Source organism: Peromyscus eremicus, chromosome 5 (genome assembly GCF_949786415.1).
Source record: "Peromyscus eremicus chromosome 5, PerEre_H2_v1, whole genome shotgun sequence".
In the NCBI taxonomy this organism is placed as follows: Eukaryota; Metazoa; Chordata; class Mammalia; order Rodentia; family Cricetidae; genus Peromyscus; species Peromyscus eremicus.
The window spans coordinates 125,615,230-125,641,472 of record NC_081420.1 but is presented as its reverse complement, the minus strand read 5'-3'; the positions used below and the strand labels follow the sequence as shown (position 1 = coordinate 125,641,472).

Here is a 26,243-nt window from a genome sequence, read left to right as displayed (position 1 = left end):
CACAGTAACAGATGGATAGACCTGGGAGCCCACAAGGTAATGGTAATGAAAGACTCAGGGAAATGGGGGGGGGGGGGGACGGACGGACCTGCAGATCAAGGTCAGTCTGTGTCCGCAGCCCTGGGCAAAGAAGGTTAAGAAACTGAAACTTATTGTGCAAAAACCAACTAAAAAATAAATTAAAGAATTAAATAATTTCTTTTAAAAAATAATAAAATAAAATAAAAAAAGGGAAAATACAAGAGTTGGGCTCCCCTTTCCTGAAGTTAGCTGGAACCTCCACCTTGGGCAGAGGGAGACACAACTCCATCAGACAGTCAATCCATCAATACACCCCAAGATCCAGCAGAGGATGCTCCAAAGAAGTGGAATTACCAGAAAGCTAATGGTATTTTTCTTTAAAAAAAAAAAAGTTTTTTTCCCTACAAATGGCTTCCAGAGACCTGCTCAAGTTTGAGGCTAGAGGGGATTGGGACCACTAGCTGAGTTATGGAATGTGCACTAAGTGTCCCTGGGAATAGAGGTAGGGCCTGACCCTACTTGAGAGAAGACACATGGCCTGGATGGGTTAAGGTCCAGGTCCTCAGAGGGATGATGGAGCAGGCCTTAAGATGCAGAACTCCAGTCAAAGCCCAAAATATAATGGGCTCCCAAAGAAGTAGGAAGCAAGAAAGGGGATGGAAGAAAAAACGTTCAGGGATCTTGCAAGGCTGATTTCCACAGCCAATTTGGAAATAATCACACACACACCCTCCTCTCAGAAAGCCCCTCCCATTTTGATGGCATCCCCCATCAATTTCTTCAAGGATTTTTAGAGTCAGTGTACCAATCTGGTGTGTGTGGGGGAGGGTGTCTGAGTCCAGTGGACACTGTGATGAACATTAAGTCCCAAAAGGGACAAAGTTTGAGGCCCTGGTATATATACTCTGCGCCCCCAAGCCTTCAAAACTTGCTGGACCCAGTAAACCTTTGTCCTTTGTCCTCACCAATCACATGCTGTTGCCCTAGCTCTTGAGAAGGGAGTTCTCAGGAGCAGAGAGCTGGACTATCCTTGAAGCTGTTTCAAGAGAGATCCAGGAAATCATGCTGGCAGCTCTGGCTGCCCTTAGCTCTCTTAAGGAAAATTAGTCCCAGGCCTGTGCCTTTAAATACCTTTGGAGCACAGGAAAAGCGTCTAGGGTAGCCTCAAGCTAGTCCCCGCTGCTCCAATGGTCCCCCCACCCTGCTGCTGGCTGGGATGTGACAAAGATGGGGACACACTAGATGAGGCTGCCATGAAGCTGGCAGGAAGTGTATGGAGCAGGTCCAAAGTGTGCAAGTGCTGGGCAGCCCCAAAATGACTGCCCTCCTCCCTTGGCCCTGGGGGCCCAGCTGAGGTCCCCCAAACCTCCCAGCCCTCCCAATCACTGACAATTCCGGCAAAACAGCGGAAGCTTCTTATACTCTAGATGCAAAGTACACAGAAGGCCATAGGCATAATTTGGGGGTTCACTAATTCTACTGTCTCCATGCAGTCGAGGAAATGGTGGGGCGGCTGGCCCACCCTAGCTGGCTGTGGTGCCCGCACATGCGTGTGTCCACATGTGTACATGTGAGTGTATGCTTCTCTACAAGGAACCCCCCTCCCCACCTGTAATTCCCTTGCCTTATCTGACACCGGATTCGGAAGGCCTTAGGATTCCTCCCTCCCACATGGCTGGCCCAAATGGCTGCCTGAGATGACCCAGATTAGGGCCCAGAGAACTCTTGCCCACCAAGAAGTCCCACCCCCCTCCCTATTTGTAGGATGAGCATGGAGTCCCCACCCACCTGCCCACTCGTCAGGCCCGGTGGGGCAAGTGGACCAACAGATGGACAGATGCACAGACTACGTAGCATCTGGATTTAGGTCCCACTCACTCCTCCCTAACCCCCCTGGACCAGGGCACAGTGACTTCTGGAAGCAGCACATTCCCCAGCACACCCTCTGACGATGACGCAGACAGAAACCTGCAGGGGAGAAGGAGAGTCAGGGCCTTCGTCCTTTTCACTCTGACAGGCCTGAGCACTGGAAGCCCTGCTCACCTGGTGGTCTCCACGTTCACCTAGACCCCGTAGAAGGCTGCCAGCCTCTCCTTGAGCAGCGGTGGGAACTGCTCTGAGAATTGCTGCCAGTTCTCCTCCCCGACTTGGTCTTTGAAGCCATGGAGGATCTGCAGTGAGGCAGGGGTCAATGGGCTAGGGCAAGCCTCTGGCGTCTACTCCCCAGGACTCCCATGGGACCAGCAAGAGCCTCACCTTATAAAACATGTCCCGAAGGTCATCCTTCGGGCTCACCCAGGAGGCTACAGCATCGCAGAAGAAAATAAAGTCCTGAAACATGACGGATCCCATGTGAGGGGCCGTCCAAGCCAGCCCCCGCCCTGCCCTCTGAGCCCCGCTGCCCGGACCTGCACAACACCCCCAGGATTGACACCAATCATCATGCAGATGCCTCGGAAGGCAGAATCCTTCTCCTCGTTGTCCCGGATGTTCCTAAGGGACGTGCACCTGGCCATGGAGGAGGGCAGCAGGTCAGTGGATGCACTTGGGGCTGGGCAAGCACAGATGAAGGATGGATGGAGGGAACAGGGTGGGGGGGTGTCCGTGGGTAGAGGTCTCCCACATGCATCCATGGGGGTGGCGCTGGGGAGCACAGCTATCCTGCCCACCCCCAGCAGGCCCCACCCAGGCAGGCACACACCAAGGCCGGATGAACTGCTGCAGCATGGGTGCCACCTCCTGTGGGCACACGTAGCCCAGGCGGCCGATGGTGATGGCTGGAATGGCAGAGGGACTCGTCAGGCGACCTGCAACCCCGAGTGGCCCCGGGACGGTACGTGGCGGGGCCTCTGACAGGAGGCACCGAGCCCCGCCCCACAGGCCCCAACTGAACGACCCTGTGGCTAGCCTAGGCCTTTGAGTTTGGCCCATCCAGGTGTCCTCCCTGCCCAGCCTGGATCTCTTCCCATATATTCTAAAGCCAGGACTCTTTCTTGGGCTCCTCCCAGAATCCCATTTCAAGTACTGACACCCTTCCTAGAACTCTCCCCTCTCAGCCTAGGCCTGGTACTCACCTGTGTTTTCCAGTAGTGTCTTGGGTGTGTTGGGCCTGTTAATGATCTCCACCAGATTGTTGAGGACCATCTGCACATAGGGTTGCATCTCGGCCCCTAGGGACCAGCCATTCAGAGCCCTGCATGGCCCACTCCACCCACAAAGGCCAGCTGGGTATGGCTGACTTCAGTCCATGTCCCCAGTTCCATGCAGACGGGTGCACCACAAAACCTGAGTAAACAAAGAGCCTCCTCGGGATGCTCCCAGTGAAGTCCACAGACACAACAGACCCACCCAAAGGACTCTCTCAAATCACTACCCAGAAGGTGAGGAGGCCAAAGTCACCCAACTGATCCCACTGGGCCTTTCAGGAAGACAATTACATGAGATGGTCCAGCAGAAACAGACCATCTACTCCACCTTTTAATTATTTGATTTCACCTGTCAGGTAAATCAAAGCATGTTCTTGTCCCTGGCCAATCAGAGGCATTCCCTTAGGGTCCTTTGAGAATCAAGCTCTGGCCCCAGGATAGAAACAGACCAATGAAAAGGTAGTCTGCCACTTTCAGGGCACTCACCCATCTGCATGCAGATCTCCCCAATGGCCCAGGTGGCATTGTTACAGACAGAGATGAACTCTGGGTTCAGGTTGGTGCCCAGGATAGGCATGAACTCAGCTAATGGAAAGAGAAGAAGAGCAGAAAAAGAAAAGACTGAGCAGAAAGACCATTGAGGCCACGCTCCCAGAACTGGCTCGGCAGCCCATCAGACAGTACAAATACATCCCAGTCCAGTCATGGGCCTCCCAGGGCATGCCTCCATCACTGGAAGCCAGTCAGTACGGGAGCCATAGGATAGGGCAAAGAGGGTAGCCTACCGATACAGGGCTTGACGTGGATAAAGCAGGCTTTGGTAAGGTCTCCCAGAAGGGCAAAGGAGCTCTGCCGGACCTCAGGCATGGAATCCTGGAGTTGAGAGAGGTGGCAAAATGACAGGGCTCCCACTCCTTCCATCCAAGCCAGCTGAGGCGGCACAGTCCCTAGAGCACATCCCGACCACAAGCACAGGCTGAGGTGCAGGGCTGTCCCTTACTCTGTCAGCCGCCTCCCACTCTCCCATAGCCTGTCGCCAGGACCTTACAATGCTCCAGAACCCTGTTCCATCCTCAGCCCCCAAACCACAAAGTAACAGTTGTATATTTAATATAACACTCCTAAGTTTTCTTTGACAGGGTCTACTGCACAAACCAGGCTAGCTTCTGTCTGTGGCACGAGTGTACATGCGCATGGGGTCATCGTCCTCACTTGCCACCCAACTTTCTTTTCTAGGCATAATTTCTTTCTAAACCTAAGCTCACTAAAACTCAGCTAGTCAACCTGGCCAGAGAACCCCAGGGATCCTGTCTCTATTTTCCCAGTGCCGGGATCACAGAGACCTCTGGGTAACTGCACCCGTTATTTTTATCTTTAATTATGTGTATATTCTGGGGAAGAGTTGTACAGGTGTCCCTGGAAGGAGTCAGATTCCCCCAGAGCTGGAGTGGCAGGCAGTTGTCACTGTCAGCTACCTGATGTAGTGCTGGAACCAAACCTGGGCTCTCTGGAAGAGCAGCACCACATCAGCCCCTGCCCCCCTGGCAGCGGAGATCAATCGAGGCTCCTGTTCTTGTCTAACAGGCACTTTACTGATGAAGCCGCCTGCTCAGCCTGGACCTCAGTGCTGGGATTGAAGGCGTGTGCCCAAACTTTATTTTTGAGATCAACCTGTACTACATTTCCTGACAAGAATTATATTTATGTGTAAACAGAGTATGAGTGGATACCCGTGCATGGGAGGACAGGCAAAAACCAGGTGTGATTATTTTAGTGGTGGAGGTTGCTAGAGCCTTACACCATGTAGGCAAACGCTCTCCCACTGACTATCCCAGTTTTCCACTTTGTCTTTTGAGACAGGGTCTTTCATTGGCCTGGAGCTCTCTAATTGGAATACAGTGGCTAAGCAGCAAGCCCCAGGAATCTGCCTCTGTCTCCCCACAGCTGGGATTACAAGCACGTGCCACTAGACACAACTGTTTAAAAAACAAAACAAAACACAAAAACCAGTTTGTGGAGCTCATCATGTTTACAAGGTATGTTCTCAGCCTTAGAATTTGTATTTATTCAACCTTTGTGTGTATGTGTGAGTAGGTACAAGTGCCATGACAAACATATGGAAGTCAGAGGTGAACTTGTAGGAAGTGGCTCACTCTTTCATTCATGTGGGTCCTGGGGTTCTCTGGCCAGGTTGTCACAGACTTGGTGGTATGCATCCCTACCTGTTGAGCTATCTCAACAGCACAGAATGATTATTTGATTTTGGAGACAAGGTTTCACTATTTAGCCCTGACTGGCCTAAAATTCAGAGACCCACAAGGCTCTGATTCCTGAGTGCTGAATTTAAAGTCATGTAATAGTCATGTAATGACCAGTCTTAAAAAAACAAAAACATGTATTTATTTTCGTCTTAAGTGTATGATTAGTTTTGCCTGCATGTACATCTGTGCACCATGTGTGTGCTTAGTGTCCACACAGACTAGAAGAGGGCATGCAATCTCCTGGAGCTAGAGTTATGGATGGTTGTGATCTACCACGTGGGTGCTAGGAACCAAACCCAGGTCCTTTTCTTTGACATTCCCTGGGTATAATCAGGGTCCTGACTAGCCCCAGGGTCAACTGTAGCAGCTGCTATGTAAACCGTTATGGCCTAGAAAAAGTCTCCTTGGCCTGCTTAGGTGTGGCCTGACTTGGTGTATGTACTCACCTGCATACACTGGAAGAGCAATGTCATGATGTTACTTCGGGCTACCAGCTGTTCCACATGGCCACCCAGGCCCTCAGCCAAGCCACTAAGTAGGTCCAGTGCAACGATCATGAAGTCCTTGTCAGGGGCCTCGTATTGTTCAGGGTGTTGTGTGTACATCTGGATACACAGGGGGCAGGTGAGATGGATAGGCTATGGCCTGGGCAGCAGAGCAAGTGTGCAGGGGGCCCAGGGTGCTCACCATGGCCTGGGCCAGTGTCTTCTGCACCAGGGTAACACAGCGCTGGTAGACAGGCTCACAGTAGGGCAGGAAGCCACTCTGCAGGGCAGTGGCCACAGATGACAGACACTGGCAGATGAAAGGCAAAGGGTGAGCCCTGGCCAGGTGGAAGGACTCTGAGGGAGGACCTAAGCCCACTCACCTCCAGCAGGGGGAAGAGGTCCTTGTCTTCATCCTTGAGCTCATTCCACTTCTGGATCAGCGGAGGCATCAGCTTCTGAATGTATTCCTGGAAAAGGAGTGGCAGCCTACCTCAGTCAATGCTGTCCCATAAAGGAAGGCATCCAAGCTCCTGGCCATACTTCAAGATCTCTAAGCCCTTCTGATGCTTCTCATCTGTCTGTCCCTAGTACTTCCTTCCCTTCCTCCCACTCCCAGAAACCTGAGTAGGGCCTCCTGCTTCCCACAGGCCCTTGCACTCCCAGAGCACAGCACTGACCATCTTTCACACTAGACTAGAGGCAGAGTAAGGGCAAGGCTAATTAAAGTGCTTCAGCCTGCCTGTCAAGGTTGTGGTCATGTCCTGGCATGTGACACAGGGCAAAAACCAGATGCCGAGGGACACAAGGATAGGGCAGAGGGTCTCTAGAGTCTCACCGGCTGATTAAGGTGGTGGCCTACAGAGTCGGCCAAGGTGCCAATGGCATCATAGAGGATGAGCAGGTTCTTATGCTGGTATTTGCCAAAGGCAAAAACGAGAGTGTCAAGGATATAGCTGAGGTAGGGGACCAGCTCTGTGCATGCCTCCTCCTCCAAGGTAGCAAAGGCACTGGTGAATGAAGACAGAAAGGAAAGCTTAATGACTCCAGCAGATGGAGCTGACCCAGGCAGCTGGAGAGGATGGACATGGGATCAGCCAGTACGAATACGACAGAAATCAGTGTCTTGTCAGTAGTCACAGGCGTCATCACTTCCCAGGGTGAGGGGCCACTGTAAGGGACAGGGGTCAGGGGTCAAGGCTTACCTGCAGGCTGCCTCCTGCACCCTCTTGTTGCCATCCAGGATACGCTTGAGCAGCTCTGTCATCAGAGGCTTGAGGTGCATGTCAGGTGGTTGGCTGACTACCCAGTGGGCATAGCGGCTCAGCGTCCAGCAGGCAATAGAGCGGACCAGGGCCTTCTTGTCTGACAGGCACTGGATGAGGTGTGGGATCAGCTCAGGTAGATAGGGCACCATTCCCTGCATGCAGCCTGCAGTAACCCAGAGACAGGGGGGCTTAGAGAGAAGGCGGGGCTTAGGCATAGCCAAGCCAACATGATAGGTGGAAAAACTGAGGCTTGGAGGCATTAAAGAGCCCATGAAAGACAGGAGCAAGAGGAGACACAGCAGATGCAATGGAGCTGGGGGTGGTTCAATTTTTGGCTGGGTGGTAGCTCAAACCTATAATGTCACCACTTAGAACAAGGCAGGAGGCATGCCACAGTTCAAGGCTAGCATATCACAGAAAAAGCACCCCCCCACACAACCTTCAAAATGACACAGGACTAATCAAAACGTGCAGGGTTATTTAGATGGGTAGGAAATGCTTCTCAACCTGAAACCCGAGGTATTTGTGTTTTTCTTACTCCCTCCCCTCTCGCTTACTATTTTTGTGTAAGGAGTGTGTTGATGTGCAGGAACCCATGGAGGTCATAAGAGTGTAACTCCAGCAACTGGAGTTACAGAAAATTGTGAGGGGCTAGGTGGGTGCTAGGAATGAAACTCAGATCATTTGGAAGAGTATCAAGCACTCTTAACCACTGAACCCTCATTTTTTATCTTTATCATTATTGTGTAGTTAATTATTTACAGAGGTTTTGTTTGTTTTGCAAAACAATGCCTTTAATCCCAGCACTTGGGAGGCAGAGGCAGGTGGATCTCTGTGAGCTCAAGGCCAGCCTGGTCTACAGATCGAGTTCCAGGAGAGCCAGAGCTACAAAGAGAAACACTCTCTTAAAAAAAAACAAAAACAAAAAACCCACAAAAACAAACAACAACAAAAAAAACCCTTAGGCCTCACACACATTAGGCGCCCGCCCCGCCCCCTCTTCTTTTGCCCTGACCTTTCTGGAACTTGATGTGTAGACCAGCTGGCCTTGAGCTCAGAGATCTGCCTATCTCTAAGAACTGGGATTAAAGGCCTTTAGACACACCTCTTTATCACCTTGGGATCAACTTTCTAGCTCCCTCACGGGACTACAGAACACAGTACACCTAACAGGACTGTCTCAACATACACACAGGTGGTAAGGTGATACTCCCTGTACTCTGGAAGTTTAGGCAGGATGGCCACATGTTCAAGACTTGCGTGGCATGTATAAGAGATTGTGCTTCAGTCAGGTGTGGTTATATACACCTGTAATCCTGGCATTAGGAAGTCTGAGGCAGGATATCACAGCATAACAAGACGCTATCTCAAAAAACAAAAAATAACCATGCACATATGTTGCATAGTATCTGAGATGTGACAGTCACCTAGGAAGTAGAGGTCATGAAACCATTTCTGGATGGAACCTCGAGCTTTCTGAAATCCATACTAGTGTTGTACTGATAGACTATCCTACTCCAAACCCCAGGCCTCACTCACAGGTATAAAAAGCTCTCCAGATTGAAAGCTCTTACAGAGTTTAGGTGACAATTCTGGGTGGTGAGATGGTCACACGTGGCCAAAAATGGCCACAGTTCATACCCTATGTCTTGTGGAGGAAAAGCCCGAAAGCTACGCCAACTTCCAGCCACACTGTGGGTTGTTTCGGAGGTCTCCCTAGCTCGCCTGAACTCCCTGTGTAGACTGCATGGGCTCCCACTTGCAGTAGCCCTCCTCAGTTCTGTAACTCCAGGTGTACACACCACTGTGCTCTTTACACCATGTCAAATTTAAAGGAACTCCAAAACTAGACACTTCTTAATTCTGGTGGGCAGCCGAACAGCAAGAATGTACACCAGGGCATGAGGGAAGTGGTGTCAGCCTGTGGAGCTCAGTTTGCCCATGTCTGAAGCCTGGGCTTGGCCCTGGATATGTGGATGGAATTCCCCAAGGACAAGGGGTACCCCAGTGGGATGGGTACTGAGGAAGGACCTGAAGTGGGCACTACACCTGCTGTCCTATGCTTGAACCATCACAGAATCACCTGCTTGTGAGAACCAGGAAGAGGGCTGGTGTGCTGAGAATTTCCTGGCAAGGGGCAGGGGTGGTGGGTGGGATCAGGGTGTGTCTTTCAGGCCAAGGGGAAGACAGATAACAGAGCTCTTTGGAAAGAATGAGGAAACCAGGCAGTAGTGGCACACGCCTTTAATCCCAGGAGAGTCAGAAGCAGGCGGATCTCTGGGAGTTGGAGGGCCAGATAGGTCCACACTCAGAGAAACATTGTGCTGAAAACCAATGAATAACTAGATAAACTTTGAGAAAGTCAAGGGTGAGGAGCCCTGGCCTGTGTTGTGGTGCTGCATTCATCTCTGGCACTGCCCAGGTCAACCCAGGTAGACGCTCATCAAATGTTGCAGACTCACCCTCGGCAATGGCACCCAGCACCAGGATCCCTGACTCCTTGACCACCCACTCGGGGTGGAACAGGAGGCCCTTGAGGAGGGGAAGTAGATGGGGCAGCAGCTCCTCCCGGAAGACGTTAGCAAGGACATCCAGCGCAGCTGCTGAGCACTTCCCTGAAGGGGGACAATGGGACTCAGGCTCAGAGAGGCCTGTGGGGCAGGTATTCAGCCATAGGACTAAATGTCACCAATTCTTCACAAACTGCTCGGCACCAGCTTCTCACCCTCTCCCTGCAGAGGTGGCCTACAACCTACTCAGATTCCAGTCGGACAAAGCATCGTCATCATCATCATCCTCTGCATCCTCAGAGCCATCAGGCCGCTCAGCCTCGTGGGGCAGTGTCACTGTACGTGACTTGTGGAAGCGTGGCTTGATGTCCTGCTCGCTGTCAGGTACTGCCTCGTCCTCCTCCACGTCCCCCTAGGGACCAGCCGAGGAAGACTTCTCAGCACTGCCTGGAGACTCCAACCCAACACCCATGGTCTTGGCCACCCATAGCCAACTGTGGATACCCCAGCTGACCTTAAGCAGGATAATGTCAATTTCAGAGTACTTCATTCCATTCACGAGGATCGGGATCAACCTGTGGGGAGAGAGACTGTTGGGAAGAATGTAGGGACTCTAGCTGAGGTGCCCATCCTGAAGAGGAAGCAGGCGTGGGCAGGAGTGCTGAGCAAGGGACAGACTCTGCTCAACATACCCATCTTCCTGTGTCCTGTATCTGCTCATCCCCTTCAGGGAACTAACAACGTATTTCCAGCCACTATGATTAAGAGACGTAATCTTTCCCCCCACTCCTTTTCAAATAGGATCTATGTAGCCACTGGGACTAGAGAGAGATAGCTCAGTAGTTAAGATCATCAGTTGTTCTAACTCCAGCCCCAGGAATCAAATATTCTGGCCTTGTGGGCACTGTATACACAGATGCACAGACACATGCAGAACACCGATACACATTTAAAAAAAAAGGACATCATGAACTTTTTGCCTCAACCTTCAAACACTGTGACTACAAGTGTTTACAGCCACATCCAGCTGTTCCAACTATCACTTTTAGTGTTAAATACCACCAAATAGTTCTTGACCAAACCCAATAAATGCCAGAACCCTTGAAAATGCTGTACCACAGCATTACACAAAGCACAAACATCTGACCCAACATCCAGGCATTGCTGAGATGAAGCTGCTGGGCCCGAGGCAGGAAACGAGCAGGAAAAGCAGATACACACTGGAGTACTATAACCTTCGTCACAAAACTGACTTAACCATCCTGCCCCTCAACAAGGGTGTCTCAATCCTCCTCAAAATTCTCTGTCCCTCCAGCCACACCTCCTACTTGTTATCAATAACTGGAGATAGGCAAGTCGTCCAGACAGATCCAAGAAAAGGGCTCCACACAGCCCTAACACCAGCACTTAAGAGTCTGAGGGAGTCAGAACCCGAGTCCCAGGCCCATTTGTCTCGAAAACCCGAAAAGGTTTCTCTGTTTTTCTAATTAAAGTATCACTCAAGCATCTGAACTCCTAAACTGAAGAATGCCAGAGCCTGCCAGGTGGTAGTGGTGCATGCCTTTAATCCCAGCACAGAGGCAGGTGGATCTTTTGAGTTCAAGGCCAGCCTGGTCTACAGAGCGAGTTCCAAGACAGCCAGGGCTGTTAACACAGAGAACCCTGCCTCCAAAAACAAAAACAACAAGGAAGGTCATGCCTGAAGGGAAAGTCAGGACAGAGGAAGTGGACACCTTTCCTGTCCTGGGCACCTGGGCATGGCCAGGCTGAGGCCTTGATTTGCTGAAAGATTGTTTTCTCATCTTTCTGCCTCGTTAGTAGCTTTGTTTTGGTTTTGGTTTATTTGGTTTTTGTTATATAACCCGGACTGGCCTAGAACTCACTATGTAGCCCAGTCCAGCCTCAAAACTCTGTGGCAATCCCCCATCTGAGCCTCCCAAGTGATGGGTATGAGGCACCACACTTTGTTTCTGTCACCTAGTGTTTGAAGCCATTAAAAGCTACAATCCCATAAAAAATCAACGTACACAGGATTCAAAATAAACCGACATATACTATATGAGCTATGGTAAGCAAATGCAGTCAGGGGTAGAGGCTGTTGGCATGGGGCTAGAGCACTCACTGGACCAGATGGGAGGCCAGGACTTCCTTGCAGATGGGCTGCTCAGCCAGCGTCAGCCAGAACTCACAGGCCTCCAGGGCCACATTCTCGTCATGGTCCTGGGTCCTCTGCAGCATGTACTGGGGCAACGGGGAGAGGCTGAGACCCAGCCCAACTAAGAGGGGTCCCCCAACCCCCTCCTGCCACTCATCTGCCCTTAGTGCTGGCCATGCACACCTGGATGATGCTGTGCATGTGAGGGATGAGTCTATCAATTCGCACTTCCAAAAGCATCACTAGAGCGCGGCACACGTTCTTCCTCACCTCAGGGTCATCATCCACAGCCAAGGCAAACAGGTGCTGCGAGAAAGCTCAAGGTCAGCTGCCTGAGGCCCTCGGCTCTCCCTATGCACCCAAGCCCAGCGACCCACCTCGATGAAGGTATCGATGTTGTCCATCAGTGCCTGGGCCCGGTCCATGATGAACTGGTTCACACAGGCAATGGCATGGGACCTGGTAGTCAGTGAAGGCACGGATCACTTCTGAACTGCGCATGCCTACCAGCTCTAAGACCCCTGTGCCCGGGGAACTTCACATACCGGATCTTGGGGCTGCAGTGCTTGAAAAACTGCAGGAACTTAGGGATCATGATGTTCAGGGGCCTGTTGAGAGCATCACTATCCAAAAGCTCAGAAGAGTCTTCACAGATCTTCTGCAGGGCTCCAAAGGCTCCCTGAGCAGAGGCAGAGAGAGCTATTGAGTCCTACTCCAAAATCCAGCCCTGCGTGGGCCAGGCCACGGCCTGCTGTCACCCACCTCACAGGTGTTATAGTCCTCCGAGTTCAGCAGGTTGCACAGCTGGGGCAGCAGCTCGGGCCACATCTGCAGCTCACCCTTGGAAGCGATGGTGGTGATGAGAATGCCTGGGGCAGCCAGGGAAAGGAGGCTGCTCAGGCTGGGCAAGGGCCTAGTGCTCCCTCCAACCTCCCCACCAAGGAACAGGCTCACTGGCTCCCTCCTCTCCCTTTGGGGTGCTGGAGATAAAACGCAAGCCACATGAATGCCGAGTGAGCACCCTACTGTGGAGTGACAGACCCTCTTCGGCAGTAAGAGGGGACTCGGCACACATGCTTGGAGCTCACTGTGATCCACCCCAAACCACCACTCGTGGAACTGGAGGAAGGTGGAAGGTGAAGCTGCACAAGCCAAAGATCTGGAGGGCCACAAGCCAAGGGCGGAGAGTACATTGTCTTTCAATTATTTTTATTTCATACTTCCGAGGATTGAACCCAGGGCAAGCATTTTTGCTGTTGAGCTAAATACCCAACCCAGCTTTTTATTTTAACCTTCTGAGTTAAGGTCACAAGTTGCCAAGGCAAGACCTAAAACTGCAGGTCCTCTTGCCTCCACGCTTGAGTAACTGGTTACAGGCCTGTGCCCAGCTAGAGAGGAGCAATTTTAAAATGGTGACGTGTGCGCAAAGACCTGAGGGAAGTTAAAACAGATAAAGAGGAGGCGGCCTTCAGTCACCTGGGGTAAAAGTGTCTTGGCTAGAGTACGGCAAGCCTGGCGTAGTAACAGGACAAAGGCCAGAATGGGGGGAGAGAGGTTGTGGGCAGGAAGTGGGGTCAAGTAGTCACATCATGAAAGCTCTTTTATCTCAAGAAACAGCCTTACCGACTAGTAGAAATCCATGGATGGGGACTGGGGAGAGGGCTCAGTGGGTAAAAGTGCTTGCTGGGCAAGTATGAAGGACCTGAGTTCAGTTCCTGACCCCCAGGTAAAAAGCCAGGTGTGGCAGCACGAACTTGTTATCCCAGAAGTAATCAGTCGCAACAGGAGGGTCTCTGGGGCTTGCTGGCTACCAGCATAGCTCCAGATGCTTCTGAGTAAAAGAAGAGAATAGCTGATGCCCTCCTCTGGCCCGTCTATGTGGACAGGTGTGCACACCTGTCCACGTGCTCATGAGCATGCACACACACACAGAGCAACAGAACGCTTGTCTAAGGAAACAAATATACTGATGTTAACTAATGTTCACATTACAATAAACTGACTTAGAATAATGAAATCCACAGGTATTAAGCAAAAGGCTTCATCTGAGGCCTGAGGGCAACGGAGCTGCTAGGCAGGGTTGGAAATGGTGGCCAATGCACACACCACTCATCAACACAAGATGGCAGTGTTTCACAAGGGCAGAAGCTGCCACTGTCCACTCTCAAATGATGCCAATCCTAAATTTTTTTTAAAGATTTATTTATTTATTATGTATAGTGTTCTGCCTGCATGTATGCCTGCACGCCTAACCAGATCTCATTACAGATGGTTGTGAGCCACCATGTGGTTGCTGGGAATTGAACTCAGGACCTCTGGAAGAGCAGTCAGTGCTCTTAACCTCTGAGCCTTCTCTCCAGCCCCTCCCCGCTTTTTTTCCCCAAACCCTAAAATTGAAGTCTCTCTGCCATCCCATAATGGGACAGCCCCCATTCACGGTGTTGGCCACACCACAGCCTCTCTTGTACCACATGGATCTCAGCCTTCAATGGAAGGCTTTGGTCAGGCACTATAATAGAGATCTGTAATGCTAGCCCCTAGAAGGCTGAGGCAGAAGATTCCAAGTTTGAAGCCCTAGGCTGAGCAGCAAAACCCTGTTTCAAAAAAAAGTACCAGAGCCCTAAAGTTCTTCCAAAGTTTCTTCAAGTACAGATATCCTCAGAGATGCCAAAATCAAGTGTGTTACAGGAAGTGGCACAGTACTTGCATGGAACCTATGCACATCCTCCTGTAGATAACGGGAACACTACATCAACTGAGTTATGTCTCCAACCTCTCACAGACTTTAAATCACCTCTATGTAACTTAAAATTCCTGTAACAATGTCAATAATACAGTTATAAAAGTACACTGTAGGCCAGCGAGCTAGCTGTGCATGAAGGTGCTTGCCACCAAGCCCGACAACCTGACTTGGATATTCCTGGGACCCACATGGTAGGAGACAACAATTCTCCAAAGTTGTCCTCAGACCTCCACACAGGAATAGTGGCACTATACACCCCACACTACCCTACAGAAAACTATACTGCTAAGGCAAAAATGACAAGAAACAAAATCTGGACATGTATAGAGTTTGTAGATCTGGAATTCACTATGAAGATCAGGCTTGCCTTGAACTCAGAGACCCATCTGCTACTACCTCCCAAGTGTTAAAATTAAAGGCATGGGCCATCATACCTAGTCATTTTATTTACTTTTTTTTTTTTTTTTTTTTTTTGAGACAGGATCTCACCTACGGCTGGCCTAGAACTATTTAGACCAGGCTGGCCTCTAACTCCCAATGAGTGCTGATATTACAGGCATGTGCTACCACACCCAGCCTTTATTTTTTAAGGCTTCCCTTCCTGAGGTATAAATAAATAGCTGTCTTTTCCTTAAAATACTCTATAGAAGGGCCAGCAAGCTACCTTAGTGGTTGAAGGCACTTACTTGCAGCCACCCCTTATGGCCTAAGCCCACATAATAGAGAAAAACAACCTCCAAAGTTGTCCTCTAGTTTCTAGGCACAGCACACAAAAAGTAAAAATAAACCAATTTAGTTGACAGATTTCAAGAAAATAATGGCGAGAGAGAGATAGAGATAGAGAAAGAGAGAGAGAGAGAGAGAGAGAGAGAGAGAAAGAAAGAAAGAAAGAAAGAAAGAAAGTGGGAGCTGGGAAAATGACTCAGCAGGTAAAAACACCCACTCTCCAGGCCAGATGACCCAGACTTGCTCCCCAGAACCCACATGACCTGGATGCAGTGGTGTGCACCTGTAATCAGAGCCCACGTGACCTGGATGCAGCGGTGTGTGCCTGCAATCAGAGCCCACGTGACCTGGATGCAGTGGTGTGCATCTGCAATCAGAGCCCACATGACCTGGATGCAGTGGTGTGCATCTGTAATCAGAGCCCACATGACCTGGATGCAGTGGTGTGCATCTGTAATCAGAGCCCACGTGACCTGGATGCAGTGGTGTGCATCTGTAATCAGAGCCCCACATGACCTGGATGCAGTGGTGCACATCTGCAATCCCATCACTTCTACTCTGAGATGGGAGGAGATGGAAGGAGGACAGGAAGCTATTTTGCCAATAAGCCTGGAATACAATGTGCAGCAAAAACAAGAGACCCATCTCAATAATGTGGAAGGCGAGAACTGACTCGCCTTCAATGTTTTTCTCTGCCCTCCAGACTCAGGTATAGTACTGTGTGCTCTCCCTCACAGAAAATAACTAAAAATGTTAAAGCATTGCTAGGAAATCACCTATTAATCTTTGTAGTGAACAGCCTTCAGGGAGAATGGCCTGAGTAAATCTTAGTGCTCCTCAGGTGTTTCCTCCTGGACTCACAGCAAGCAGCCTCCATTAACTAATTCTCATGAATAGAAATCATTTGAGGGGCACTCCTAATGACTCCATGTGGACAGAGGAAGCAAGTATTACAACTGCTGAACCTCAGTCACAGAGTTTGAGACTACGTCACAAAATCGTGGACACTGAGTTACTGAGGCACTCAGGAGGCTGAAGCAGAAGGTTGGAAAGTTTGAGGCCAGCTTGGACTACCTTGTCTCAAAAAGAAAAAAAGGGGGGAAAAAAAGACTGACCTGCACTGCCTGGCTTGTTTCCAAGCTGTTACTTGCCAGGCAAGTCCCTTTATCATCTGTGCCTCAGTTTCCTCTCCAGTCAGATGGCAGTAGTTAACAGTGCTATCATCACAGAGGGTACTGGAGCATTCAATAAGCAATACCCTGAACACGTTGAATAGCTTCTTGGCCCAGAGCAAGCCCTTAGTGTGTCCCTGCTGACGACCCCCACAGCCCCCTCACCAATGGTGGCTCGGATGAGAGAGGAGGCATCGCCAATGTTGTTGAGACACTCCTGTTTGATGAAGTCAGCCACAGGAGGCGGGAAGCTCTGGTAATGCGCCTTCACATTATTCTTGAGGATGAGGCCACTGAGAGAGCGGGTAGGCTCATCTGTAGGAAAAGTGCTAAGGTCAGAGGGCTGTGGCAGTGAGTAGAAAAGCAAGATCTGCACAGCGAGAGGGACAGAGAACATACCTTCTGACTTGAGTCTGGTCAGGACAAAGATCAGATAGTTGTTGAAGTCGGGAAACTGGTTCAGCTGTTTAAGTTTCTGCCAAGCTGTTAAGGGACTTGGAAAGGCAGGTGTATTGGGGCACCCCTGTGATCCCAGAACTAGGGAAGCTGAGAGGCAAGATCTTGGCTCAAGAAAAAAAAAGAAAAAAGAAAAAAGGAAAAAAGAACTTGAGAGACAGTAACCTTTCCTAGGCAATATTCTCTCACTGCCACATTGCTCAAAATGTGAGTGACCAAAGCATTTAGGCAGCCAGCTCCTGGGATGTCACTGATCAGTCACTATCCCTATAGCACCAAAGGACCTTTTCAGGAGGACCAGGTTCACACATGGACTAGGGCACATGTCTGAGCTTCCTGCATCACCTTTATGTCCTTACAGAGCAGGAATGGGTTGGAAAAGACTGTCAGCTGCTACTCATCTCTGACTTCCGCACTCCAATAATGCCTGCTTTTCTCAGTCAGAATGGAAGGCTACCTGGGTGTGGTGCATGCCTATAATCCTAGCACCAGGGAGGCTGAGAAAGGAAGACCACTCCGAGTTCATGGCCAACCTGAGCTACATATTCTGTCAGAGACGCTGACTCAAAAAAGCAGTCCAGGGATACAGCTCAGGGGTAAAACACACGCCTAGCATGTGTAAGACCATACAGTCTCCGGCCCTGAGGCAGAGAGAGTGAATGGCTGAGACCCAGGGAGTAGGACTGGGATGCAGCTCAATGATAAAGCAAGTGGCCAGCATGCTCCAGGCCCTTATGTTCCATCGTCAGCTCTGCAGGAAAAGGTGGGGACTTGCCCTATTTTCAAGTGAGACAGGGTCTACAGAAGACCAGGCTGCCCTCAAACTCTGAGATTCACTTGCCTCTGCCTCTCAAATGTTGTGATTAAAGGTTTATGCCATCGTGGCCATTTCATTTAAAAATCTGAACTCATTATTCTAATTTGCTTCTCTGTTGGCTGTGATAAAACACTGACCAAGACCAAGGCAGGAAGTAAAGGGTTAGTTTTAGCTCATCATGGAGAGAAGTTCCAAAGCAGAAACCACTGTGCAATGCTGGTTACTGGCTCCTTCCAAGACTCACATTCAGCTACCTTTCTTATACAGCCCAGGGCCACCCACCCTGAGATAACATCCACAATGGGATGGACAGGGCTGGACCGGCAGGCCTGCCCACATCAATTATCAATCAAGAAACTGCCCCACATCCATTCCCACAGGCCATTCTGAAGGAGGCAAGTCTTCAAGGAAGGTTCCTCTTCATAGGTAGTATATCAAACTGACAACAAAACTAACCAGGATACTTATATATTTACACGAGCAACTAGGAAAAAAAAGTTTTCAACCACAAACACACATGGTGCAACTCCAGCGTCCCTCCCCATCTACCCTCATTCTGACAAGGCAGACTGGACTAAAATCTGAGATGGCTGGGCTTCTCACCCTGGTTCCTAGCTGAGGCTTTGCCAAAGCATTTTCCCTTTCTAAGCCTCCAGGTCCCCTCTGTAAAGAGAGTTAACAGCATTCACTTTAACAGTTACAGGATTAAGTGCTCAGTGAACATCAGGCATTCCCATCATTTTCTGCACCTCTGGAAATGGAACCCAGGGACATAAGCCTTTAATTCTCCGCTCATGTCATGTTCTCTCTTGCAGCAGAGTCTGGGGATCAAGAAGTAGTCCCTCCCTCTCTAGTCTTCAGGAGGTTCAGACATCAGCCCTGTTCCATCAGCCCCGGAAGGAAAGAAGGATACATCCTGCACAATGCGCTGAGTAGCTGTGTTGGGCGACTGCGAGTCTTTGAGAAGCTGCAAGACCTGCTGCAGGCCCTGCTCGTCTGGCTGCCAGTCCATGGCGCAAGGCGAACTGCAGGGGTAGGAGTCTGGGTCAGCGCTGGGTCGCCGGGGTTCTGTGTGAGACCCAAATTGAGTCCCCAAGGCAGAGGCGGATGCACGCAGATGCAAGCGCTCTCCGCGCACAAGCGGAGGCCTCGGATCCGCGCCTGTCCCTGTCCAAGTGCAGGGTCCACGCCAGCTAAGCCATCCTCGGCCACGCAGTCGCGGGCTCGGGGGTGAGAGTGGGGGGAATATAAAAGCGGGCCATCAGGACCGGTGGCGGGGGCGCGACGGATCCACAGCGAGCCTAACGTGGAACCCTCTTCCTAGGGCGGTCCATGCCGCCGCCGCCCCCGGTTACGGGCCCTACGGCTTCCGCCTCCCTCGAGGACGAGGGCCCCGCCCCAGCGGTCTTCCAGGTGAAGGCTCAGTCCACGAGGATTCCTTCCCCCAAAATCCAGCCTTCAAGCTCCGCTAGATCTTAGCCGCCTCCTAGGTTCCTGAGTTCCTCTAGGTCCCTTAAGCGCCTAGATCCTTCTCATCCCTGCTACCTCCTCTAAACCTGCCTTACAAGCTCAGCAGACGCATATGCCCCCCTTTCTGGTCTGGACGCGGTCAGTGACTCCCCTTAACCAGAATACAAGCAATGCCCGACCGCTCTCCAATGTCTCTTTGAACGAGAGCCAGTCAAAACCACTCAATCCGCGACCAAAGCCCCCAGAACCTGTGCCCGCTGCCAGCCCCAATCAGGTCTGGCCAAGCCTCTCTCGCTCTCACCCTCCGCCCAAGTCAGCAGTAATTCCTGATGACGGATCTCTGGCAGCCCCCCTAATCAAGTTACCTTTAGCCCCCGACCACTTGGTGTCGGAGACCCCCATCCGTCCAATCCCTGCAGCTTCCACTCAAGAGTCCCGCACAAACACTCACCCAGAGCGTTACCCTCAACGGATCCCATCATCGCCTCACAGTCAGACCCAGGAAAGCCCTCTGGGCTTAAGTCTGACGCCCCTCCCTATCAGGACCTAACAATCTCCCCCTGCCCAACTTTCAAGGCTGTCTCTCCCAATCAGACCCAACCAAACCCCGCTGAAACAGATCCACACACACCCGATCCTCGCGACGTCCCCCGACGATTTCCCCCAATCAGGGCCCCTCCAGCCCGACCCCAGCCGCCCCACTGGCCCGCATCTCGTGGCACCCAAACCTGCCGGGGCGCCGAGGCCCCACCCCCTGAGATCGGCTCAGCTCCCCCTCCCCCGCCCGGCCCGTTCTGCCGGCCACGCGAGCTGGCCCAACCCGGTTCCCCGCCTCTCAGCCGGGCGCGACCCCGACGCCTGGGCGGCGCGCGGCGCAGGCCCAGAACCCAGGGAGGTTCGAGGAGAGCTGAAGCCAAGGGACCCCGGCCAAGCGAGGCCCACCTACCAGGCCCCAGGAGGCAGCGACGGCGCCTAAGTGCTGCAGCTTCTCCAGAGGCTCGCGCGGAAGGAGGGAGCCAAAGCCTGGGAATAAAAAAATAAACGCGGCCGAAATGAATAGCTTCGGCTTCCGTAGGCCGTTCAAACTGGTCTAGCCAAGCCAATCGGAGGGCGCAGCAGTCACACGTGACCTGGCAGCGCGACCCCGGCCATGGTAGGTCACGTGACGGAATAAGTGCTGTCTCTAGGCCTCCCTCTAGCCGTTAGGTCCTCCCAGCATCTCGTTTTCTTTTTCTTACTGCGGCTTTCTTCTTCTTTTCTTTTTAAATGTGTAGCGGTATTTTACCTGAACCATATGTGAGTTGTGCCGTGGAAACCAGAAGAGGGCATTGGACCCTCCTGGAACTGTGGTTACAGATGGTTGTGAGCCGCCATATGGATGTTGAAATCAAACCCGGGTCTTCTGCGAGAGTAGCCAGTACTCTTAACCATTGGGCTATCCCTCCCGCCCTCCTGACTGCAGCTTGTTGCTGGAGCTAGAAATTTGCAAGTGCATGGGTGCTCCCGGTGTGTAAATTGGGCCTAGGAATCCCTCAACCACAGCTAACTTCGACCTTACTACACTCTCTAAGAATTAGACGGTTCTCAGCTCGGCGTGGCGACTCCTAAGACTGTAACCTCAGAACTTGGGGAGAGGGAGAGCGGAGACAGGGAGTAAGGCAACAGTATACCCACTGGTACCATGAAAGCCTGGGCTACAACCACGAAACCCTTTCATCAAAAACAAACCCCGTCTTGAAAAAAAGAAAGAAAATAAATAAAAACAAATTAAAATGGCTGTTTCTCTTCAGTTCCCCTAAACAGCATCCGATCCACACGCGAATAAAGAGCAGGACAAGAAGCCGCTTGGGGTGGATTTTATCCCTGAGACACGAACAACTCTCTGCTCTTTGTTATTGTTCAATACTGTAACGCTTTTACATAGAACTGAAAAAAACCTATAAGGCTATAACTTTTTAAATTTTATGTGGATGTTTTGCCTGCATGTGTGTCTAGTGGCGGTGAAAGACAAAAGAGAGTTGGATCTCCTGGAGCTAGAGCTACCAGACAGTTGTTGAGCTGCGCTGGCACTTGAACCCGGGTCCTGTGGAAGAGCAACAAATGCTCTTAACCGCTGAGTCAACTCTCCAACCCCTGGCTACAACTTTTTAAATAAAATCAGCTAGTAAGTTCGAACAGGAGACCTAATCCCTTCCCCTACCTGAAGATAAAAGTGAGATGAAGAGCCCTTGCCCAGAGAATTCAGGCAAGGGCAGGATCATGAATGCTTCTGCCAACTGAATCCAGTAGAGCACTGTTTTTCCTTTTCAACCGCAAAGCATGGTAGTCTAAATTGGAGACCCCGGTGCTTTCCTCTAACTTCCTGTCTTCCTCCCCTTAGTCCTGTCGCTGATAAGGGGCGCGCTCTCCTGACACTCGTCTCCATTTCAGTGGATATTTTACAATTTGCTCCATTAGAGATAATCCAAGTTAAATTTAGCCGACAGGTCGTAAATTAGTCTTTGAAAATTTGGCTTTTAGCACAGCACAAAACTGACCGTTCGTTGTCTTCACGCCCTGCCTAAACCAATATTTACTAAACCAACTAGGACTCTAATCCCAAAGGACAGCCGAGCCCTGTCCTAAATTTTATTGACTTTCAGGTGAGGGACAGGTCTAAGAATGCCTCAACTTGAAGGGAAACTTAGCACACGTCCCCATTAGCACAATCAGTCCCAGCAACGTTCACTCCATGAAAAGCAAGAATTGGAGTTTCTTTTACTCGGTTTTAGGCTCGGTTGAGAGAATCAAAGGAAAGCTCCCAAATAAACTAGCTTAAAAACTCTCAATATAAACAGAAACCCTCCTTAAACCTTAAAAGACACGTGTGGCAAGACGCACTACACATGCGCAGAGCTTTCTCGTCCCGCCACAACTCACACACATCCGTGACCCTTGAAACTACAAGTCCCAAGGTGCCGTGCGTTCAGGACGCCAAACACGATTTATTCTTAGTGGGGGGCTGGTCCCTCAGAGTTGGAAGGCTACAGGGAGGATGAATTCTTTTTCAGCTTTTTTTGGGGGGCCGGGGGGGGGCGATGTTTGATCAAACATGGGCATTGACTCCAAGTAGAAGCCATGTGGAGCAAATATGAAATACAGACCATTTAATACATTTTAAAAATGTGTGTTTGAATGGCTGTGACAACTTGCACAGCTGGTTCTCTCTGGTCCTAGGGACTGAACTCTGGTCTTCAGGCATTTGTGTATGCTCCTTGATCCACCCTGCATCTCACTGGTCCATTTATTAAATTGAAAATCTCTTTTCCTGAGGCAGGGTCTACCTGTTGCCCAAGCAGGCCTCCAACTTGCAGTCTTCTTGCCGTAGGCACAGACGATAGTGTGACCACTACAGGTTCAGTAGCAGGCTCCTTCCTTTCTCCACAGAGATTTGTATCAGGACAAGTGTCCTGGCTTCCCCCTCCCCACCCCCCCATTTTGATTTGGTGTCTTCCTGTATTGCCCAGGCTGATCTTAAACCATCCACCCACCTCAGCCTCCTGGATAATTACAATTGAGCACCACTATACTGAGCTCTCCTTTCCGTTTTTATCATTTATTCCCTGCCATGAGGTTTCCAAATAGTATTTTCCTAGGCAATTCTCACAGTGGCCCTATGCACTCAATATTGACTTGATTTCAACTAAAAGCATTTAGCTCCTGCCCAACTTTGAATCTGACTGGAGAACATAAACTCTGTTTACAGAAGTCTCTCTGCCTGAGTATCTCATCACAAACAGTTTTGGTTTTTAGAATGTGTAACTCGGCCAATCGGTGGTAGCGTACACTTTTAATCCCAGCACTCGGGAGGCAGAGGCAGGCGGATCTCTGTGAGTTCAAGACCAGCCTGGGCTACAAAGTGAGTTCCAGGACAGCCAAGGATGTTACACAGGGAAACCTTGTCTAGAAAAATTAAAAGAAAAAAGGAAAATAAGAATGAAAAAAAAAAAAGAATGTGTAACTCATGGTCTCTGGACTGGTCATCAGCATACATGACACTTTGGGTTCCATCTCAGTCATTCAAAAAGAGTGTCGGGGAAAGGTTGGAAAGAAAGATGGCTCAACAGATTAAGGCACTTGCCACCATGCCAGACAACCTGAGTTCCATCCCACATGGTGGAAAGAGAACTGACTTAAGGCAAGTCCACTGACTTCCACATGTGTGCCATAGTAGAAATATGCACACAAATAAGTGTAATTAAAAAAAAAAAGTTACAAGGGCTGGAAAGAAGCCTCACGTACTGCTCTTCCATAGGACCTAAGTTCAGTCCCTAGGACTTACAGTCAGGCAACAAGGAACCACTTCTAACAACAGCTCCAGAGGAACTAAACCTAGGTCCTCTGGCAAGAGCCAATGCTCACAACCAGTGTGCCATCTCTCCAGCTCCAGTCAAATTTTTAAACAAGGCCCCCAAGATGTAGAACAATGTTAGTGTGCCTGTCAGTATGCACTGGAAAATAGGTTCCATCCAGAACTGCAAAACAGCCTGTAAATATAAGCTAACTTCTCTCAGAGATGCAATGAAAGCAGTTTTAACCAGTTATAGCCAACTATACATGTATCTTCTTTTGCTTTTTGCAAGTGATGGGGATCATATATGTGGACACCATCTCAAATGCCAGGGAAATGCCTTGCATCACTAAGCTACACTCCAGCCCTGGGTCTTTACAATTTGAATTTAAAGATGCTTCCTAACTTTAAAAATAGACAAAAGCAAGCCAGGTGTGGGGCTGGCGGCAGTGGCACACTACCTTTAATCCCGTCACTCAGGAGGCAGGGGCAGGCGGCTGTCAGTTCAAGGCCAGCCTGGTGTGCAGAGTTGAGTTCCAGGACAGCCAAGAATACACACAGTAACCCTGTCTCTAACCTACCCCCCCAAAAAACAGGTATGTTGGTATACACCTTTAATCCCAGCTCTTGGCATGCAGTCTGGTGGATGTCCACTTCTCCGAGGCCAGTCTGGTCTACATAGTAAGTTCCAGGACAGCCAGGGCTACATAGAGAAAATTTGTCTCAAATGGCTAAAAATAGACAAAGACCTGAGCCATAGAAACGCTGAGTGATGGGCTAGAGAGATGGCTCAGTGGATAAGGGCACTTAGTGCTCTTCCATAAGACCAGAGTTCAGTTCCCAGTATTCCTGTCAGGTGGCTGACAACCGGCTCTAACTCCAGAGGATTCAACACCTCTATACATACATGGCAGATAGACATACAAACGAAAAAAATTAATTTTAAAAAGGATTAAGTGATTTATTTATATAGAATCATACCGCTAACAGGCACAAAAACAGGGAAAAAGAGGGCTGTGACTCATCCAAACTTGTACTTGAATTTCCTTTCACATCTCCTAGGTCACATACCTGGTTAGACTCTGTGACGGGAAGGGCCTGGATTTCAACTCGCTCTGCTTATTGACACACTCCAGAATAGAGGCCAAGCTGCTACAGTGGTGACCTACTTGTGTCTATATGTGCTTAAGATCCAACTGTTGCTGGCTTCCAAAGAGGCAGCCACACAGTTGACTACCATTAGTTTGTGTTTCCTCCCCTATTCACAACCCACCCACCAATTCCTCGGAAGACCTATGAACCCTGGAAGATCATACCTACTATTACCTCTGCCTGGAGCACTTTCAAGGACCTTCCACACTATCTTGCCACCTTTGGGATCTAGAGCAAATCTTCTCAAGCTGTCAACCCTGACCAACTTTATTTTTTGTATGTGGTTTTTGGAGAGAGTCTACATGAGACAAGGGTTACCCTAAACTCCTGATCCACCTGCCTCCACCTCCCAAGCACTGAGATCATGGCATGAGTCACCATGCCCACTCCTACATCATATGTGTTAACTGAGTGAATGAACATAGTGCCTTCAGATTGCTTTGTCAGAAAGGTCAGGGGCACCACCTTAACACTCCAGGATCAGAGCTATCTGTCCTTCCTCAGGTCCCATCAGAACTTGCTGTTGTACAACCTGTCTTTATAGTGTCTTGAGACCTCTACTGAGACACTTCCTCACCTCCCTCCCTCCAGACTTTGATCAAATGTCACCTAAGGAGGCTGGAAAGATGACTTAGCTGTTAAAGGCATTGATGCTCTCCCAGAGGACCCAGGCTGAATTCCTAGCAACTACATGACAGTTCACAACCAGCTGTAACTCTAGTTCCAGGGGATCTGCTGCTATCTTTGGTCTCCACAGGTACCAGGCATGCATGTGGTATACAGACATGCATAAAAGCAAAAAATAAAATTTTTTAAAAGTGGCATATGGGCTGGAGAGAATCTATCAACCATTAAAGGCTAGGCTCACAACCAAAAAATATAAAAAGAGGCCTAAAACAGACATCCCCTCCCCAACAAGCCTCTATCCTATCCTTGTTAGTAGTCACCACCCAAAAAGCCTCCCCGCTTTCTTCCCATCTGTCTCCTCTAAGGACAGGGAGAGTGTTGGCTGGTTGATGCTCTGATCCCCAGAGTCCAGAACAGCCTTGGCATATGGTGGTAAGTGCTTGGTCACTATCTGGGGAAGAAATAAAATAGCAGCTCTGAATTAACCAAATCGTAAGATTAGTGCACAGCACACAACGGGGTGCTGGAGACTGGACAGTGCCTTATGTGCACCAGACAAGCACACTCACACTTAAGTACAAGCCAAGTCACAGTAAACCGAGACTGTGAAGGACTTGGAAGGTAGTGCATGTCCATACCATGCTGCCAAGGGAGGAAACAAACCCATGCAGCACATAAGACCCTGTCTCAAAATAAAAACACAAACCAGACAGGACTCCAAGTGCCACAGTTACTAAAGAGGGAAGATGTCTTGAGGGTACATGACAGGCCGCATGGTCCCTGGCTACAGAACTTCCCTTCACCTCCTCACAATGGGTCCACTCCAGCACTGGTAGGTGTGGCAGCCACCAGTGGGGACAGTCTGAGCTGGGAGACCGCAAAGACGACACAGCAAGCACACAGC

At 50.1% G+C, this 26,243-nt stretch overlaps 1 protein-coding gene and 2 non-coding genes across 10 annotated transcripts; all 3 read right to left on the bottom strand.

Annotated features, from left to right (window-relative positions):
- Positions 1 to 404: 404 nt before the first annotated feature.
- Positions 405 to 20,307, bottom strand: Tnpo2 (transportin 2). 8 transcript variants are annotated; one of them, XM_059264437.1, is made up of 25 exons: positions 20,177 to 20,307; positions 18,674 to 18,828; positions 16,887 to 16,962; positions 16,653 to 16,802; positions 12,609 to 12,715; positions 12,392 to 12,525; positions 12,224 to 12,305; positions 12,030 to 12,152; positions 11,814 to 11,932; positions 10,206 to 10,266; positions 9,938 to 10,103; positions 9,644 to 9,796; positions 7,119 to 7,344; positions 6,752 to 6,923; positions 6,297 to 6,383; positions 6,116 to 6,223; positions 5,875 to 6,033; positions 3,953 to 4,040; positions 3,654 to 3,752; positions 3,096 to 3,191; positions 2,723 to 2,828; positions 2,430 to 2,529; positions 2,278 to 2,352; positions 2,065 to 2,192; positions 405 to 1,989 (listed from the first exon to the last, which is right to left on the bottom strand). In XM_059264437.1, exons 2-24 carry the CDS (start codon positions 18,770 to 18,772, stop codon positions 2,085 to 2,087), a joined length of 2,694 nt encoding a protein of 897 aa, XP_059120420.1. In that variant the 5' UTR covers positions 18,773 to 18,828; positions 20,177 to 20,307; the 3' UTR covers positions 405 to 1,989; positions 2,065 to 2,084. The 8 variants fall into 8 exon arrangements, with proteins under 8 accessions (XP_059120420.1, XP_059120421.1, XP_059120417.1 ...); XM_059264438.1 differs by having other exon boundaries at positions 2,723 to 2,798; XM_059264434.1 differs by having other exon boundaries at positions 18,674 to 18,785; positions 20,177 to 20,291.
- LOC131912155 (small nucleolar RNA ZL2) lies at positions 3,835 to 3,908 on the bottom strand. Its single transcript, XR_009379561.1, has one exon. It is a non-coding gene; the product is annotated as a small nucleolar RNA ZL2 (small nucleolar RNA).
- LOC131912145 (small nucleolar RNA SNORD41) lies at positions 7,002 to 7,071 on the bottom strand. Its single transcript, XR_009379551.1, has one exon. It is a non-coding gene; the product is annotated as a small nucleolar RNA SNORD41 (small nucleolar RNA).
- Positions 20,308 to 26,243: the final 5,936 nt, after the last annotated feature.

Excerpts from the sequence above, each read along its gene's own strand:
- Tnpo2 (XM_059264440.1), bottom strand. The coding sequence starts at position 18,772 with ATGGACTGGCAGCCAGACGAGCAGGGCCTGCAGCAGGTCTTGCAGCTT. Across the intron at positions 9,797-9,937 it reads TTTGTCCGACTGGAATCTGA|GGAAGTGCTCAGCAGCTGCG; the intron begins GTAGGTTGTAGG and ends GTCCCCCTTCAG. Across the intron at positions 6,224-6,296 it reads ACCTCTTCCCCCTGCTGGAG|TGTCTGTCATCTGTGGCCAC; the intron begins GTGAGTGGGCTT and ends TTCATCTGCCAG.